At 44.0% G+C, this 16,610-nt stretch overlaps 1 protein-coding gene and 1 non-coding gene across 4 annotated transcripts in view; both read left to right on the top strand.

The window, feature by feature from the left end:
- LOC124613105 (UDP-N-acetylglucosamine transferase subunit ALG13 homolog) overlaps positions 1 to 9,837 on the top strand; it is a 30,320-nt gene extending 20,483 nt beyond the window's left edge. For 2 of the 3 annotated variants that reach the window (XM_047141699.1, XM_047141698.1), the window contains exon 2: positions 8,998 to 9,837. In XM_047141699.1, coding sequence (XP_046997655.1) covers positions 8,998 to 9,429 — 432 coding nt within the window. In that variant the 3' untranslated portion in view covers positions 9,430 to 9,837. Of the gene's footprint in view, positions 1 to 959; positions 1,104 to 8,997 lie in introns of those variants that run through there. The other variant, XM_047141700.1, reaches the window with a different exon arrangement.
- Positions 9,838 to 15,004: 5,167 nt separating this feature from the next.
- On the top strand, positions 15,005 to 15,079 carry Trnal-caa. Its single transcript has one exon. It is a non-coding gene; the product is annotated as a tRNA-Leu (tRNA).
- Positions 15,080 to 16,610: the final 1,531 nt, after the last annotated feature.

Below are 16,610 nucleotides of genomic sequence, written 5' to 3'. Positions count from 1 at the left end.
TATGTGTACTTTTCTGTTCTTTTCCCATAACTTGTGTTGTTTTTTTTAAATATCTGATGCTTCTGACAAAAATTTAAAAAGTGGAGAATTTTGCTTGTTTGAGTAGCTTGCTAAATGATATTACTATCACTACTACCATTATAACAATTTAATTGATGCAGTTAGCTTGCAACTCATAAATGTTGGCTTGCAACTCTCATTCTTTTTTAATTATTGTTTCTTCTACTATCTGTTCATCTCTCTAATTCGTTTTATAAGTTTTCAGAGTAGTCTGGTTCCTGGTAACGTATTTTATTTCTTCTGAACATCATTCAGTTTAAAGTGTGATATTGTCTTTCTCGAAACCTTGGTTGTGGTGGCAGACTTATCTGTAACAGCACAGTCAAGTCATGCTGGAAGGTGACAGTCTGGTTATGAGTTGTTGAATACAAAATAAAGGTTGCACTAACAGAGCAGATTGTAGTGCAGCCCTGTGTGTGTGTGTGTGTGTGTGTGTGTGTCAATCTTTCCAATTTATTTCCTTGGCAATTTTCAGGGAAACCTGTAATATGTCAGTGTAATACATGTTTGTATTCTCTTCCTTCCTAGTGATACATTTTTGACTCTCATTTCTCTGCAAATCTACATGACCCCATTCAGCATACTATTTCACATCTAGATTCTATCTCCTGTCCCAATCTTCAATGGAAGCTCATTAATTCCCATCTCTTAACGTGCTGTGTGTTCATAACTTGATGTGAACAATGTTTAGTGGTTCTAAGGCAGTTTTTGCTATGAGTTGTTAAATAGAAACTCCGTGAATACTTTTCAAGTATTGTTATACAATACTATGCTTCAATATCCCTTTATGCTTGAGACCATGGTTAAGAATTCCTTGAGCAATTTTTTTTCTTTATTAATTTTTGTACAGATCAGATTTTTTCTTTGTTAATTTTTGTACAGGTCACCTGAGGTTGCATTTTCGATTGATGAGAAACCTACTGTGACCTTTAAATAAAAGTATTTAACAGCCATTGTGGATCATTTCATTCAAAATGTGGCAATTTGGCTGTGATTACCTGCAGTTTGAAATAACAAGTATCTCACAGTGGTTTAAAAGACTGGTGAGATATTTTCCATGTGTCGTTATTGGCTTAACAATTTTGGTACTCACTGAGCACAAACTTGCAAGTATATACAGATTCAAAAGGTTGTCACAATCTGCCATGAACAATTCTAATATTACATTTTATTTCTAACCATACATCAGTGTTGTCCATTTTGTAAAATGTGTTTTGTTTCATAATTTGCCAAGACATTATGGGAACGGGATACAATTATCAGTTGAATGCAATAACTATCCCCATTAAATTCCACAGAGATATATTTCGCAGTAAGTCATATATGTCTACACAACTTGCAATACAGAACAGAACTCAAAAACTAACATGAAGGCTCAGCAGAGCAGTAAGATTCCAGAGATGCTGTTAATCGTGGTCGATACGACCTATCGATGCCACACAGCCCCCACAGTACGAGTACCACCTGTGAGGCTTGAATGGAGGTCATGTGGGCATCAGCGTCGGTAGTAGTCGGGCGAGACGGCAGGCGCACGACCGGCATTTCCATCTTGGTCAAGGCGGAGGTGGAGTGGTTGGTGGCAGGTCCACCTCGTAGTCAGTCAACCAGCGGGGGCGGACGATGCATCGGCTAGCCCGAGAGGAGGCGTTTGGAACGGCAGGTGCAGGTACGTCCACCCCAAATGCAGATCGAGCCGTCCAAGGAGATAAACGCACGAATTTCTGATGGGTCGCACTCGCGGAGGAGGGACAAGCTATGCACTACACTGACATTTAACTGCCCATTGTTGGGCGAGGTCGAAGTGTCTGTTAGGAGCACAAGCACATTGGCGTCGTAGGTGACGATCGCCACGTCGTCCACCCAGTTTGGTGGCACGTTGCAGCACAGGTTGAATGTGGGAGAGCGAGTCTCTGCAGACAGTGACGTGGCGGTGTAACCCACACATGGGGTGGATGGCAATTTGCCTGGAAAACCTGCGAATGGCGATGACCAATTATGGGTTCCAGAAAACAGTGCCGTGGGATGAGACAAAGCATCTTCAGGCCCGTGGTGGAAAAGTCATCAGGAGGGTCCATCTGAGATGACAGAGGGGCGTCAGAGTCCTCAAAAGCAGGCTTGAGCCTGTGTACTGAAACGTTCTGCGGACGATCTTTAACCATAATGTCGAACGTCATCTCGCCCCTCCAGAGGCATGTAAGTATCCAGCAGGGAATGACTGATAGGCGGGTGTAGCCGTGCATGTTTGAAGTGGGTGCGCATGTGAATAATGAAATCTGGGGAGAGGGGAAAATCCTCAGGTGCTTGAAGCAGGATAAGTTCACCTTGTAGGACAGGGTTCTCCCTGAAAACGAATTCAGAGATAGTTCCCAGTAATTCTAGTTTAAAGGTTGAACGAAGACCGAGTAGCACCCATGGAAGCACCTCAGACCAAAGGCAGTCATGGTACCTGAGGGTGTGGTGCCACCGTTCAACTAACCCGTTGCTTTGCAGGTGGTGGGCTGTTGTATGAATTTTTTTAATGCCGCAGATGTTACATAAAATGGTGAACAGGGCAGACTCAAACTGCCGACCTTGGTCGGTGGTGATGGTGTTCGAGCAATCAAACCTGGAAATCTATGAGGAGATGAAACTCTTGCCCACAGTTTCAGCGGTGATGTTGGGTAAAGGAACAGCTTCCACCCAGCGAGACATGCAGTCAATTGTGAAGAGAAGATATCTGTGGCTCTCCAACAGTGGTAGTGAACCGATAAGGTCGATATGTACATGACGAAATTGTCCTTGTGGAATGTCGAACTTGCCTAGTGAAGGGGTGGTGTGACAGCCGATTTTGTTGCGTTGACAGGGGATGCAGCTGCATGCTCAGATCTGACAGTCCTGTTTAATATTTTTCCAAACGAAGCGCTCAGGTACGAGCCATGCAGTGGTGCAGACGCCATGGTGAGCGAGGTTATGCACGGCATCGAAGGCTTGCCGGTGCAATGTGGGCGGGAGCAACGGCCGCAGGATGCTGGTAGAAGAATCGCACCACACCTCGTCCAAAACGCCAGGGAACTTGGCTTTGGTAAACAAAAGAGATGTTTGAAGATCCGTGAGGAGAGCTTGAGATTCCTCGTCGGAGGCCTGGAGAGCAGCAAGGTTGGATAAGTCGATGATACGCGAGACAGTATTGATCCGCGAGAAAAAAATCCGCGGGGATTTTTTCTGTGCCTTTGATGTAGCAAACGTCTGTTGTCAATTGAGAGACTAAATCAAAGTGGCAGAAACACCGAGGGGTTGGGCCCTCGGGAGGGTTGCAGAAAGCGTCTGCTAGTGGTTTGTGATCGATGAGGATGAAGAAAGAGCGGCCCTCGACGTCAGGGCAAAAGTGTTTGACGAGTTCATAGACCGCCAGAAGTTATGTATCAAAAGCGGAATATTTCTTCTGGGCTGTAGACAGTTTTTTAGAGAAGAAATGAAGGGGAGAAACTGTGTCGCCCTTGCGTTGCTGTAGTACTGCCCCCACCGCGATGTTGCTGGCGTCCGTACTGATGAACAACTCGGCCGACAGATCGGGATGGACAAGTGTCACGGCGTGAGCTAAGGAAGGTTTTAGAGCCTTGAAGGCCTCCAGCATAGGTTCAGTCCAGCGAACTGGTTTAAGGCCTTAAGTCTGTTTGCCCAACAGCAAGTCTGTCAGTGGGGCCTGCACGGCAGCGGCAGAAGACAGATGCCGACAGTAGTAATTTATTGTACCCAAGAAACGTCGGAGTGCTTTGTAAGTAGCAGGAGCGGCAGTGACGTGATGGCCTGCACCCAGGATTTGGGAGGCATCTGTGGAGATGGTGTAACCCAAAAATGTGACAGAGGACTGGCACAATTGGAATTTGCCCTTGTTGACCTCGACGCTATTGGAGTTCAAGGTCTGGAGGACCTTGTATAAATAATTTTCATGTTCCTCAGCCGAGTTGTTAAAAATGAGTATGTCATCCAGATATGCCAAGCAAAACTCGAACTGTCGTAAGATTGAGTCGATGAAACTTTGCCATTTTTGTGCCGCATTTTTCAGGCTGAACAGCATGAAGTTGTATTGGAACAAACCGAGTGGCGCGATAATAGCTGTCTTTGGAATGTCTTCCAGCACTACGGGAATCTGGTGATAGGCATGTTTACAGTCAATCACACTGAAAATTGTGGCCCATAACATATGAGTGAAATCGTTTATGTTCAGCAAGGGGTAGTTGTCTATGACGGTACAATAAGTTAATTACCGTAATCACACAGTCGAAAAGAATCGTCATGTTTGGGAGTGAGGTGAATTGGTGAAGACCAGTTGCTGTCCGACGGTTGTAGAATACCTGCTTCCAAAAGTTTGTTAATTTGATGCCGGGCCGCACACAACTTAATGGGGTTGAGGCATCTAACCCTGTGCCTAATAGGAGGGCCAGCAGTGGTAATTATCTTTTGTGTTGTTCCGTCAGTGACGGAAGAAACTGAGAACTGCACATGAGACTAAGTAACGTCCTGAGGTGAAGTTTTTGGATGAGTGGGGTGTGACGAGGCGTAACCGTTAGCGAGGGTGGGAAAAGGCAGATCGAAAGTCACATGCCTATTACGTGAGCATGGCGTGTGATTGTTTGGAGAGGTCGGCTGCGCACAGCACGGAGCGGGTGGGGCCACGCAGCGACTGTCTGTTGTCAGCCTTGGCTTGAGTAACCAGCGCGGGCAAGAGAGCTTGAGTAACCGGTGTGGGCGTCGAGCGGGAAACAGCGATGGCTGCCGAGTCACGTGGTAGGCGCGTGAGAGAGGGGGGGATGTTTATTAACACGCGGGGCAGCTGCCTGCGTGGTGGGCGTATCGTGCGTGCAACTGCCGTTAGAAGCACTGTTTGAAACACATGGAACTGAACATGGGGAGCACATCGGGAGTGCGGTGTCTACCGGACACGAATCGTCACACGCAATTAATGTTTTTGGACTACCCTGCTGAGTGTCCGAGCTGTTGTCAGCTAGAGAAATAAGGTTAGGTGGTGGCACTGTGGACTGCAGTTTCAGCAGCGAGGTACGAGCCACACTGAACTTGTTGTAAATTTGTGCTATTCGTTGTTTTAGCCCGTCGTTTTCCCGGCAGAGTTGTGCCGCCGAGTCGTATTCTGACAGTAGGTTCGCGACGCAAGTCACAATGTCACCCGCGAGGGTGGAGCACTTGCGTACTGACTCACATGTCGTGAGAGAAACAGAGCGTGGAACATAAGGGCAGCAGCACAGTATCTGAGGGTGAGTGGGATGGTGTAGCACCGAGCCCTGAACCACGTTTGGAGAGAGTTTGTAATGGGACAAAAAATCCGTAACGAGAATTGGTTCATCGATGTCAGCAATGTAGAAAGTCCATGGAAAACACAGAGGAGGAGATAGGTGCACCATAACTTTGACAGCGCCTGAGATTTGCAATGTTGATGCATTGACAACTTGCAGAAGTGACCTTGTCGATGAAAATACGGGGGGAGCCATTGACGTATGCACCAGTGTCGACTAGGAAAATGAGCCATGATGAAATGTCAGTCACGTATAAACGACCGCTCGACCAGGCGGACGAGTGGACGGAGTGCAGTGTATGGGAATGCCTGTGAGGTCCTGCAGTCGGCTTGGGTGCTGGCAAGGTAACTGACACTTCTTAGCATTATCGTCAAAAACCTCGTGGTATCAGCAGTACGGATGAGCCAGATGTGGTGGTGTGGTGGTGGTGGAGGAGGAGGAGGAGGAGGAGGAGGAGGAGGCTTATCCTCATCGACTTGTTCTGGCATATATACCAGCACATATGGTGCGTGGGCTATCCTGGAATGTTCAGACGGTGGAGAGAACGAGCGGATACTGCCAGATGGTGTAGAAAGCGTGGATGTGGAGTGAGCTCTGCCTCTGCCAGCAGACGGCCGGTAAACAGGAGCAGTTGTGCCGACCAGTGGTGAGTGGTGAGCTGATTGGTGTTGACGTAGCAATGCATACAGCTGGTCTGCGATGCAGATACAAGAGCCGATTGACTCAAAGGAGTGCAGTAGCAGGTGAATCTTAGATCGGTAGGCAATTTGGTGGACCATACCGCCCACAGTGTGACGTCCGGCATTGTATGCCCACTCACGAGCAACCAAAGGCAGCATCAGAGTTGTGATGGAGTTCAGTCCCTCAGGTGTTCCTTGTACAAGATCTTGATGATTAATTCTTGTGGTGAGCAGGCGAGTCAGTCCACGATCGTTTTCTTCGTGAACTCGTACTTTGGTGGAGGTGGTGGCAAGAGGAGTAGATCGCAAATTAAGTCTGAGTGATCATGGAGGTGCATGACGAGACACAGGAATTTACAGTTGTCGTCAGACACATGATGGAACTCGTAAAGATGCTCAACAAGCGCAAACCATGATAGAGGGTTGTCCTCATATGGAGGAGGCAGCTTCGGCAGACGACAAGGGGGAGGGGACGAAGGCGGCTTCGGTGTCCCTTGGTAAACCGGCTGGTCCGTGGTAGGAGAGGCCATACACCAGACTGGCACAGTAGGTGTAGGTGTGTTACTGGCAAGCACGTCCATAGCAACAGCGGGCTGCATTGTCCTTGACGTGTCGTGAAAACGCCACGCGGCTGGCACGTTCAGTACCGTGGGAACGAGCAGTTGCACAATATGTGCGGGGGTCCTGTAAACTGGACCGGAGATTACAGGTACTGAATTGAATTGACCCACCCCAGACATAACGTGGAAGGCCGGCTGGCAGACTCAGGCTGTGCTGTGGGAGAGGCGAGCAGCTGAGCGACCAAAACCGGGGCCCCCTGCGAGTGTGGGGGGGGGGGGGGGGCGGTTGCAAGGGGGGGTTGGTAACTCTTATGACCAAAGTTCTTCTTGAGTGAGCATGGAGAATTGTGTGCACTAAAATGTTCTTGATTAGTTTGCCAATCAGGCAAAACCGGAACAGTTCACGGTTGATAGTGGCCAGGTGCATTTTGCAATAATGGCGGTGATGCACATGGCACGACAGTAACTGTTGTTGCTGTCCACTGAGAGTCAAAGTATGTGTGCGAATGTAGATCACTTTGAGCGTTATAAGATCGGTCAGTAGGTACACAGTTCTGAATATTATTCACTTCACACTTCACATGTTGGCGAGCACAGTCCACGACACGAAACCCGAGTCCATTGTCTGTGTTAGTGGCGTAGCACTCTACCGTTGTCGAGTGACAAAGTTTGAAGTTAACGTGGCTGGAGATCACGAATCACTGTGAATTAATGTAGAACTGGTCATTGGCGAAGGAATGAAGATGTCTGGCGATCATTGTTGTGCTTCCAAATCTCCGAGCAAAGCGTTGGGTGAGGTTGCCATGGCATCGTGCACATAACCTGTTGATTTACAACACCCGGCACGGAAGACGTAGAAACTTTGGGGTCACCAGTATGGGAACGGGATACGATTATCAGTTGAATGCAATAACTATCCCCATTAAATTCCACATAGAGATATATTTCGCATTAAGTCGTATATGTGTACACAGCTTGTGATACAGAACAGAACTCAAAAAACTAACATGGAGGCTCGGCAGAGCAGTAAGTGTCCAAAGGTGGTGTTAATCGTGGTCGATACGACCTATTGACACCACATCATAAAGTAGGAGACAATACTTTTTGACCTCCTCTAATTACGTTTCCTGTTCACAGTGGCCAGCTTTATCAATTCCACATTATTACACATTTGTTGTGAAACATATTGTATAGAGTTTTAATTATTGGTAGACCATTTTCATCTTCTATTAAACACCTTATGTTTGTACTTGTACATTACTTCAAATGTTTAACTTCTTGTTTCCGTTTCCCTGTATCCATTGAGTTTTAAAACTTTCTTTTGTGATTCTAATAAAATTTGTATTTTTTCAAGAAATATATGTGAGTACCCATCTATCATCTCTAGCTAAAATATGTTGCATATCTGTGAGTACTGTATTATGACAGACCAACTTTTCTTGTTATATTACAACTGATAGTGTATCCTCAAGTTCTATTTGGATGTCTGTACTAAGCAAAAGAGGGAAGGCAAAACACACTGTACTCCCGTTCCGAGAAGGAACCGAGTTTATATCCCAACTAGCCTCTCATGTTTGGGCTCCTGTGGTTCCGCCATTTAGGTTGAATGCCAGATTGATTCTTTGAAAAGAGCCCGGCCAGTTGCTTTCCCCATTTGTGACCAGTTCAAGAATGTGTTGTGTAATGAATTCGTAAATCAGATGCTGAATGCTATTTTTTTCCTTTCTTTGGATGTTCTGGTTTGTTTCTTCTTTCTTGCTTTGCTCATATCAAGTACTCCTGTCGGAGATTTCCTAATAGTTCTTAGAGAGAGACCTCGAAACTTTCCTCAGTTAACATTTCTTTTTATTACTTTTTGCTTCCTTTGCTGTGTGTACTAAAATTCTTATGTTTCAAGCAGTGTTAGATACAGTTTCAAATGATTAACGTATCATATCACTTTCTCACATTGCAAAGCAATAACATTGAATCTTAAAACTGACAAAGTATTCAGAGAAGAAAATTGTGGGAATAGGAAATTGGAATGAAGGCTGATAAAATATTCCATCAGTTAACTTTCTACAAAGAAATGAATTCTTTTGTGTCAAGCTTTTTATGTTGCACACGTGCATGTCTGATTATGAAAATAATTTTTACAATATGGTGGTCTTTGACCCATCCTGCCGGAGTAATTAAAAAAAGAAACAAGAAAAGATATATTTTATCTTGGAGGGTAATTACTTACTTTACATTTGTCCTTGTTTAATGGAATTACACAACATAAAAAATAAATATGCCAGCCTATAAACAAAGCACCTATAATTAGACATTTCTTCAATCACAGTTTTCTCTCATTCATCCAGAAAAAGAGTATTAACAGATGTGACAAATACACTAGTGTTCATATTGATGTCATTGCCTTTTCAGGTTCTCAGGTCAAGAGGTTACACTGATATGTGCATTCAGATTGGAAATGGAGCTATGGTTTCAAACATCAGCACTCAAGAAGGAATTTCTGTTGAGTATTTTCGGTTTAGGGATAGTTTGCTTGCAGATATAATGAATGCAGATTTAGTTATAAGTCATGCTGGAGCTGGTAGCTGTCTTGAGATACTTGAAGCTGGTAAGCCACTTGTAGTGGTTATAAATCAACAGCTGATGGGTAATCATCAACTTGAACTTGCAAAACAGCTACATGCTGATGAACATTTATATTACAGCACATGTGAAAATCTGAAAAGTGTGTTAGAAAATATGAACTTAGAAAAGTTAAAACCTTTTCCTCGTGGAAATGCTGGTATTTTTGCAGCATACCTTAATAGTGTATTTGGTTTTAATGAGTATAATAATGAAACATAGAGTTCTGGAGTATTTCAGCACTGCCTCAGGGAGTTAATCTCAATGAAGCATTGGGATTCATGAAGGTGTACCAGGTAAAGGAACAATATTGGTGTTAGAATTGAGACATACACAGTGTATATGCAAGGAACACCAGAACTCAGTTTCAGTCTGCATTATGAATGATCAAGTTACATTCCACAAAATGTTAAATATAATAATCACCAGTGACATTTTTACTATAGAATATTATGAATTTTATTAATGTCAAAACAATATAAAAACATTCATACTTAATGTTTTGAATAAATGTAATACACTGAATAAATATAATATTAGTAAAATACATCAATCTCCTCTCATGTAATACATTCATGTAATTATACAAAAACTTAATTCTGCTGTAATAAAAAAAAATTGTTGCCATGATATTTGTTAATGTTCTTTTCCCCTGTGATTGACGACAAGCCTTCTGGACATTGCTTTCTGCCCACCTTCTGGTTTTACATTGTGTCTGGCACTAGCCCCAAATTGCATGTCTCCACTTCACCACCCAGAGATCTCTAAAAGAAAACACAAAATGAATAAAAACCCATAAACTCCGTGTTGTTTATCTGTTAATATACACATGTACAGCATGTTTCAGGGATGAGATACCGCACAAAGATGATCCTTTTTCATTAAGAAACATACACTTTGGTCCACTATTCACAAGTTATGTGCATGGTCATGATGTGCACTCCACCTGATGGCCTACTGCACAGCTCCTAGTGCCATTGTGATTCTGTGGAGTCGTGCCAGTCCTGTCATTCAGCTTATGTTGTAATACTGCCCTTCAATGGTTTGCATGTTATCAGTGCTGCATTCAGCTTGTATTATTGTAACATTATATCTTAGATGGCAGTACATCTAAACCATTCATTATGAACTGTGGAGTAAGACAAGGCGGTGTGTTGGCACATACACCTTTTGGAATTTTCTTCTCGGGTCTGCTCCAAGTGGCTTTCGAGAATTGCAATGTTGGAGTACATCTGCATACTAGGAAAGATGGAAGGCTTTTCAATGTCAGTCTTCTAAAGAGTAAGACAAAGCGCTACGAGATAGTCGCTCGTGAACTACTGTATGCTGATGATGCTGCAATTGTTGTGAATTCCACAGAAGAGCTGCAAGAGCTAGTATCAAGATTTAGTCACGCATGCCACCTATTCTCAATGAGTGTAAACAGCAGTAAGACCGTAATTATGGTTCAGGGTGCTAACACAAAGTCAAATATCGCACTAGATGGCACTACTCTGCAAGTCGTAGGTAACTTCTACTATCTTGGATCTACTATAGAATCAAATGTCTGTTGACAAGGAAATTGATGCTCGCATTGGAAGAGCTGCGACACCTTTTGGCAAACTCCCTACACGTTTTTCCAAACAACAAACTCTCTTTGACCACCAAAATTCTTGTATATCAAACGTGCGTCCTCAGCATCCTTTTGTATGCATCGGAAACATGGACTACCTATGCCAAACAAGAACGTTGCCTTAATGATTTCCACATGCGGTGCCTGAGATCCATCCTTGGAGTAACGTGGAAGAACCGAGCGATCAACGAAGCAGTGCTATCTAAAACTAACTGCAACAGTATTTCAGCTATCTTGAAGCAGAGACTACTCCGCTAGATGGGACACGTCCACCGTATGGGTCCTGACAGATTACCACGTGAGGTGATGCTTGGAGAGATCTCTGTAGCCAAGAGACCTGTAGGACATCCTGTATTGAGGTTCAAGGACTCCTGTAAACGAGATATGGAGAGCTTTGGCATCGACACAAACAGATGGGAGGCACGGGCTAGCATGAGACCAGAGTGGCGTGATGATATGTCATCTGGAATGTCGAAGCATGACGAAGGCTTGTTAGACAGATTAAGGCAGAAAAAGCTTCGCGATGCTACCACTGCTCCTGCCTCAGCAGCCAGATATACTTGTGACAATTGCGGCAAGAGATGCTGTGCTGCCATTGGCTTGACAAGCCATATGAAAAAATGCAACCCATAAACACACAGACACTGCAACAATCATCTACCAAGATGTCGTGGCCAATATATATCTTCAGTGTCATGTATTTTACTGTTCCTGAGTTCAGGTTTTATTGCTGTTAAAGTGACAGGTATTTTAACAGCAGGAACAGCCACATCTGAGACTATGAGCATCAACATAGAGTTGCTATTAAATCCTACTGGCAAAGGTTCTCTGTAAGCTGATGGACAGGAATTGTGGATAATCACGTTCTGTGACCCACGATACTGCTACTGAGGGTAACTAGAGCATCTTACTTATAGTTCTTGCAGAACACATTTCTGTAACTGCTGAACAATTTACCGCTTGCTGGTGCAGGGACCAATGGTTCCAGCATGATGGAGCATCAGCTCACTTCACCGTAGGTGCACAGGCACAGCCAACTGTAGATTTTGGGGACCACTGAATAGGATGAAGAGGACATGTTGTGTTGCCAGATGGTCTGCCTGATTTGACCATCTTGATCTTTGGGAACATGTCAAGACTACAGTTAACATTACTCCAATTGCCACTGGAGCTGAAATTATCGCCCAAATCCCTGAAGTATTCCACCAAATCTGACAGAGTCCTGACAAGCTCTCAGAAGTTGGATGGGCAGTGATTCAAATTGCCACTATTCCATATTATAACCGTAAGGACCCATTCAAAACTATATGTTCCTTAATAAAAAGTGATTATCTTTGTGTGACCTATCATTCCTCAAATTTTATCAGTGAAGTCCTGAAACACCTTGAGTGTATGTATGGTTTGGCTTTAAAGTAATTAGATGGGCAACAGAGGAGCGCTCCAGTTGCTAGCAGCATGGTGCTTCGTGGGCGAATTTGTAGTGTGTGCTTTCAGCAGGACAAAACTGCTTTCGAGATGTTTGCTTTGGTTAAGGAGACTTACAAAGACAACACTCTGTCAAAGGCCCAGGTTTTTTGATGTTTCAGTGAGTTCAAGAATAGACATGGAGCAATCTGGATGTCAATCAACAAAGTCAAAAATCTCCTGGACCTTGATCAGCATTTTGAGTGTAAAATTAATTGCTCTTCAGTTGGTTACAATTTGCGAAATGACATTTCATTAAATTATTTCTGAAAATCTGAACATACCAAAGTTTTGTGGGAAATTGGTGCCAAATAACATTGAGGTGATGTTGGAGCAGTTAGAAAGTGAGCCCAGCTTTTTAGACAACGCAGCAACAGGCGGTGAATCGTAGGTATTCCAGTACGACCCCAAAACCAAGCACCAAACTCGGAATGGCACACCTTGAACTCCCCGTCCCCCAAGAAAGCGAGAATGTCAAAATCTAACGTAAAGACAATGTTCATTATCTTTTCCTTGGACACCTGCACAGACTATCAAATGAAAATAACTGGAAACTGCCAGTTGTTTGAAGCTCCACCATGACAATGCTTCAGCCCACACCTCAATTGTGACCAACTACCTGGCTCAGATTACAGTTGCAACCTTGCTGCAGCCACTGTACAGCCATGATATGAGCCCACCAGTCTTGTTTCTGTCCCCAAGGCTCAATAGATGCCTGGAAAGAGAACGTTTCAATAATGTTCCTACCATCCAACGGGCTGTTATCAAGTCTCTGAAAGAGGTTACAGCAGCAGACTTCCACGGACCCTGTGCAGTGTGGGAATCATATTGGCCACTGTGTATCAGTGCCCAGGGAGACTGTTTTGAACAATTTTAACAAAGTTTACTGATCACACAACAAATTCTTTTTGACAGACCAAGTCTCATTCTCTCTCTCTCTCTCTCTCTCTCTCTCTCTCTCACACACACACACACACACACACACACACACACACACACACACACAGTGAATCACTTAAAACTTGCACCATAAATATTGCAGAAATGTAAAGAGTTACTGATGAGTGGTTGTCGCAGAATATACTGATAGGGCTTGTCTTGTTAGCCAGTTAACAGTGTGTAGTGATACTTAGAAAAGGTATTTTGTGTGCAAACATACACTTGTTTAAATGGAGTAATGTCTGTTGTCATTAACAAATAAAATTAGAATGTCAGTGGTGTTTGATGCAGCATTCTAGTGTGTGTCATGTACACTTAAGTTCCCACACTGACACTTGTACAATACCTGTGGTAGCACACACTATAGGACAATACTAGTGCTTCACTGATTATGTGGATTGTGACCAGTAATGAGACAACTGACCATCACAGGTTGTGTTCAAATTGAGCAGCTATATACGGTTCCAGTCTGGTATGGAATGACTGCTGCACACATGCTAGCATTTCAACAGAGATTTCTGAAGAGGCTGCAGTAATCTGTAATTGCACATCATCAGGTGTAATTGATATCTCCTTGTAGACAGCATCTTTCAGCTTTCCCCACAGAAAAAGTCTACAGGCGTCAAATCTGAGGAATGGACTGGCCAAGGTACAGGTCCTCTGCATCCACTCCAAAGACTTGGAAACAATTCATGATGACATACTGAAGAACTTTGTGCTGGGGTGGACAGCCATTGTGTTGGTACCACAGCTTCCTCCTTCTCTGCAGAGAAATGTCTTCTAGCATCCGTGGAAGATGGTCTGTTGGGAGGCTGTTATATTTGTGAGTTTCAGTGTTCCGGCTATAAAAAACAGGCCTATGAGCTGATGGTTCGTTATCACAAATTTAAACTCCATGGACACTGACGAAGTCAACAGGGATTGTCAACAGCCCAACAGTGCCTGTTTTCAATAGTTTACCTGGTCACGATTGATAAATGTCACTTCATCACTAAACTTGATACATCTGGAGTATCCTGTCTAATGCCTATGTAGAGAAGTCAACATGATTCTCATAATTGTTTCCATGCAGCTCTTGATGGAGAGAGATGTGATAGGGATGGAACCTATGTTGGTGGAGAATGCATAGGACACTTGCCTGACTCATGTCACTTCCTCATGCAACTGCACGTAAGGCAATGTGCAGATCAGCTGCAACAGCAGCAAGAACATCAGTTTCCCCATTTTCTGTCATCACTTGTTACATTGTCTAATTGATTGAAGAGGTTGATAAATAACTGCCGAGATGGTTGTTGTCCATTAGGATATCTTGCATCATACACCGCACAAGAACAAACTGCATTCTGCCAACACTTTTCACGCACCACAGCATGTTGGCTTTTTCTGTATTGGTAAATGCCATTGTTGACTCATGACCTACTGCTTGGACTGTCACACACTAAAGTTCATTAGCAAGCTGCAATGTACTCAAGGAACACACAGCATGCTGCAAGCAAACACAACAACATCACACCTGCCGTGAAAGGCAAAGGTCCAGAGTTCGAGTCTCGGTCCGGCACACAGTTTCAATCTGCCAAGATGTTTCATATCAGCGCACACTCCGCTGCAGAGTGAAAATCACATTCTGGAAACATCCTCCAGGCTGTGGCTAAGCCATGTCTCCGCAATATCCTTTCTTTCAAGAGTGCTAGTCCTGCAAGGTTCGCAGGAGAGCTGTAAAGTTTGGCAGGTAGGAGACGAGGTACTGGCGGAAGTAAAGCTGTGAGGACGGGGCGTTAGTCATGCTTGGATAGCTCAGTTGGTAGAGCACTTGCCTGCAAAAGGCAAAGGTCCCGAGTTCGAGTCTCGGTCCGGCACACAGTTTTAATCTGCTAGGAAGTTTCAACATTACACCTGACAACTATGCAGATTGAATGGCACAAACAAGTGTCAGTGCCAAAACATGGGGGTGCCCATATTTCCTGCATATTGTGAGCATTCACCTTGAACATTTAGTTATCTGTCCATGCCTGTAAGACTGACAAACTTTCAGTACCACAAATACTTCGAACTGTTGCTTCTGAGCACAGAAGCAGAGTTTGTTGCAAACTGATAAATAGTTGTGCACAGCAGCAGAGTTTGTTTTGTTGCAAATTGACGAACAGTTGCTAATAAATAGATTCCAGCTACATACTGGGTGATTACAATTAAACTGACGGTGTTGTGAGTGCTGCTGTGTGGGTTGCATGCATCCCAGGATGCTGAAACATCGTAGGTATGTTCATTAACCAGTTCAATTGTGGAGTATGCTGAAAAAAATATTAGTTCCAGTTTCTGCCACCAGGTGAAAATATGGTGCTGTAAGCAGAATGTGATGGTATAGGGAAAGGGGAGGAGCAATAAAACACTTGGTAACAGTGGTTCTAGCACGTTTATTAGAATATGGTCACGAGTTGCATGTGTTCAATATGCTCTCCCAACTCAGCTACATGCTGCATCCGTAACATGTTGTGGTTTATTTGCAGCATATCTGGTGTGATCAGAGACATATGTTGTTGTATGCCATCCTTCGGATCAGAAAAAAATCCAGAACCATCCCAGATAGACATGATCTTTCAGATATCCCCACAGACTGAAGTCGTGAGTTTAGGTCAGGATATCTGGAAAATCACACCTGTGGAATTGCCTAGAAATGATGCAGTCATTACCAAAGGCTTCTTAAAGTAAATCTTTTATCTGGCAAGTGGCATGTCGTGTTACCCCCTTAAAATAGTAGTATACATACAGTTGAATTCTTGCAAAGCTGGATCCCTGTGTTGCACAAGGAGGTCCTTATAACATGGCAGATATACACCTGACAGGCCTGTGAAGGGTCATTCCCTTGAAAAACAGACCGAGAATGAAGGAGACTGTGACACCACACCACACATTCACATACGCTGAGAGCAGTGGGTATTCCTGCTCATGTGGTGGGGCAGAACCCCATATGAGGCAGTTCTGTGCATTCACGGCACCACACAGAGTTTAACATGTGTCACCCATCCAAAGGATACTCCCCAGTTATGTCATCCATTTCCATGCATGCCAAAAGATGAAAGGCAACACTGTGGTATTGTAGCCTACATTGGGGCTTCATTTTGTGCACATTCTGAATCCTGTAGGGATAGCACTGTAAACTGAGCCACAAAATCTTATGAATTGTTAACCATAGGAGAGAGAATTCCCATGACACAGCTCGAGCACTGGCTGTTTGAGGCATGTGCTGTGTGGTCAACTGTGGCTAGAGACACTTCGTCAGCAATTGTCATGGGAATGGGCTACCTCCTCCTCCCAGCTGCATCACTTAATTCTTCAAATTTCTTTATCATATTCTTTAGCCAGTTTGTTGACATGGAGTCTCTTCACAACT

The sequence above is a fragment of the Schistocerca americana genome, chromosome 4, assembly GCF_021461395.2.
Source record: "Schistocerca americana isolate TAMUIC-IGC-003095 chromosome 4, iqSchAmer2.1, whole genome shotgun sequence".
Lineage (NCBI taxonomy): Eukaryota > Metazoa > Arthropoda > Insecta > Orthoptera > Acrididae > Schistocerca > Schistocerca americana.
Note: the sequence above shows the minus strand (reverse complement) of the source record. Positions and strands in the feature narration are given on the sequence as shown.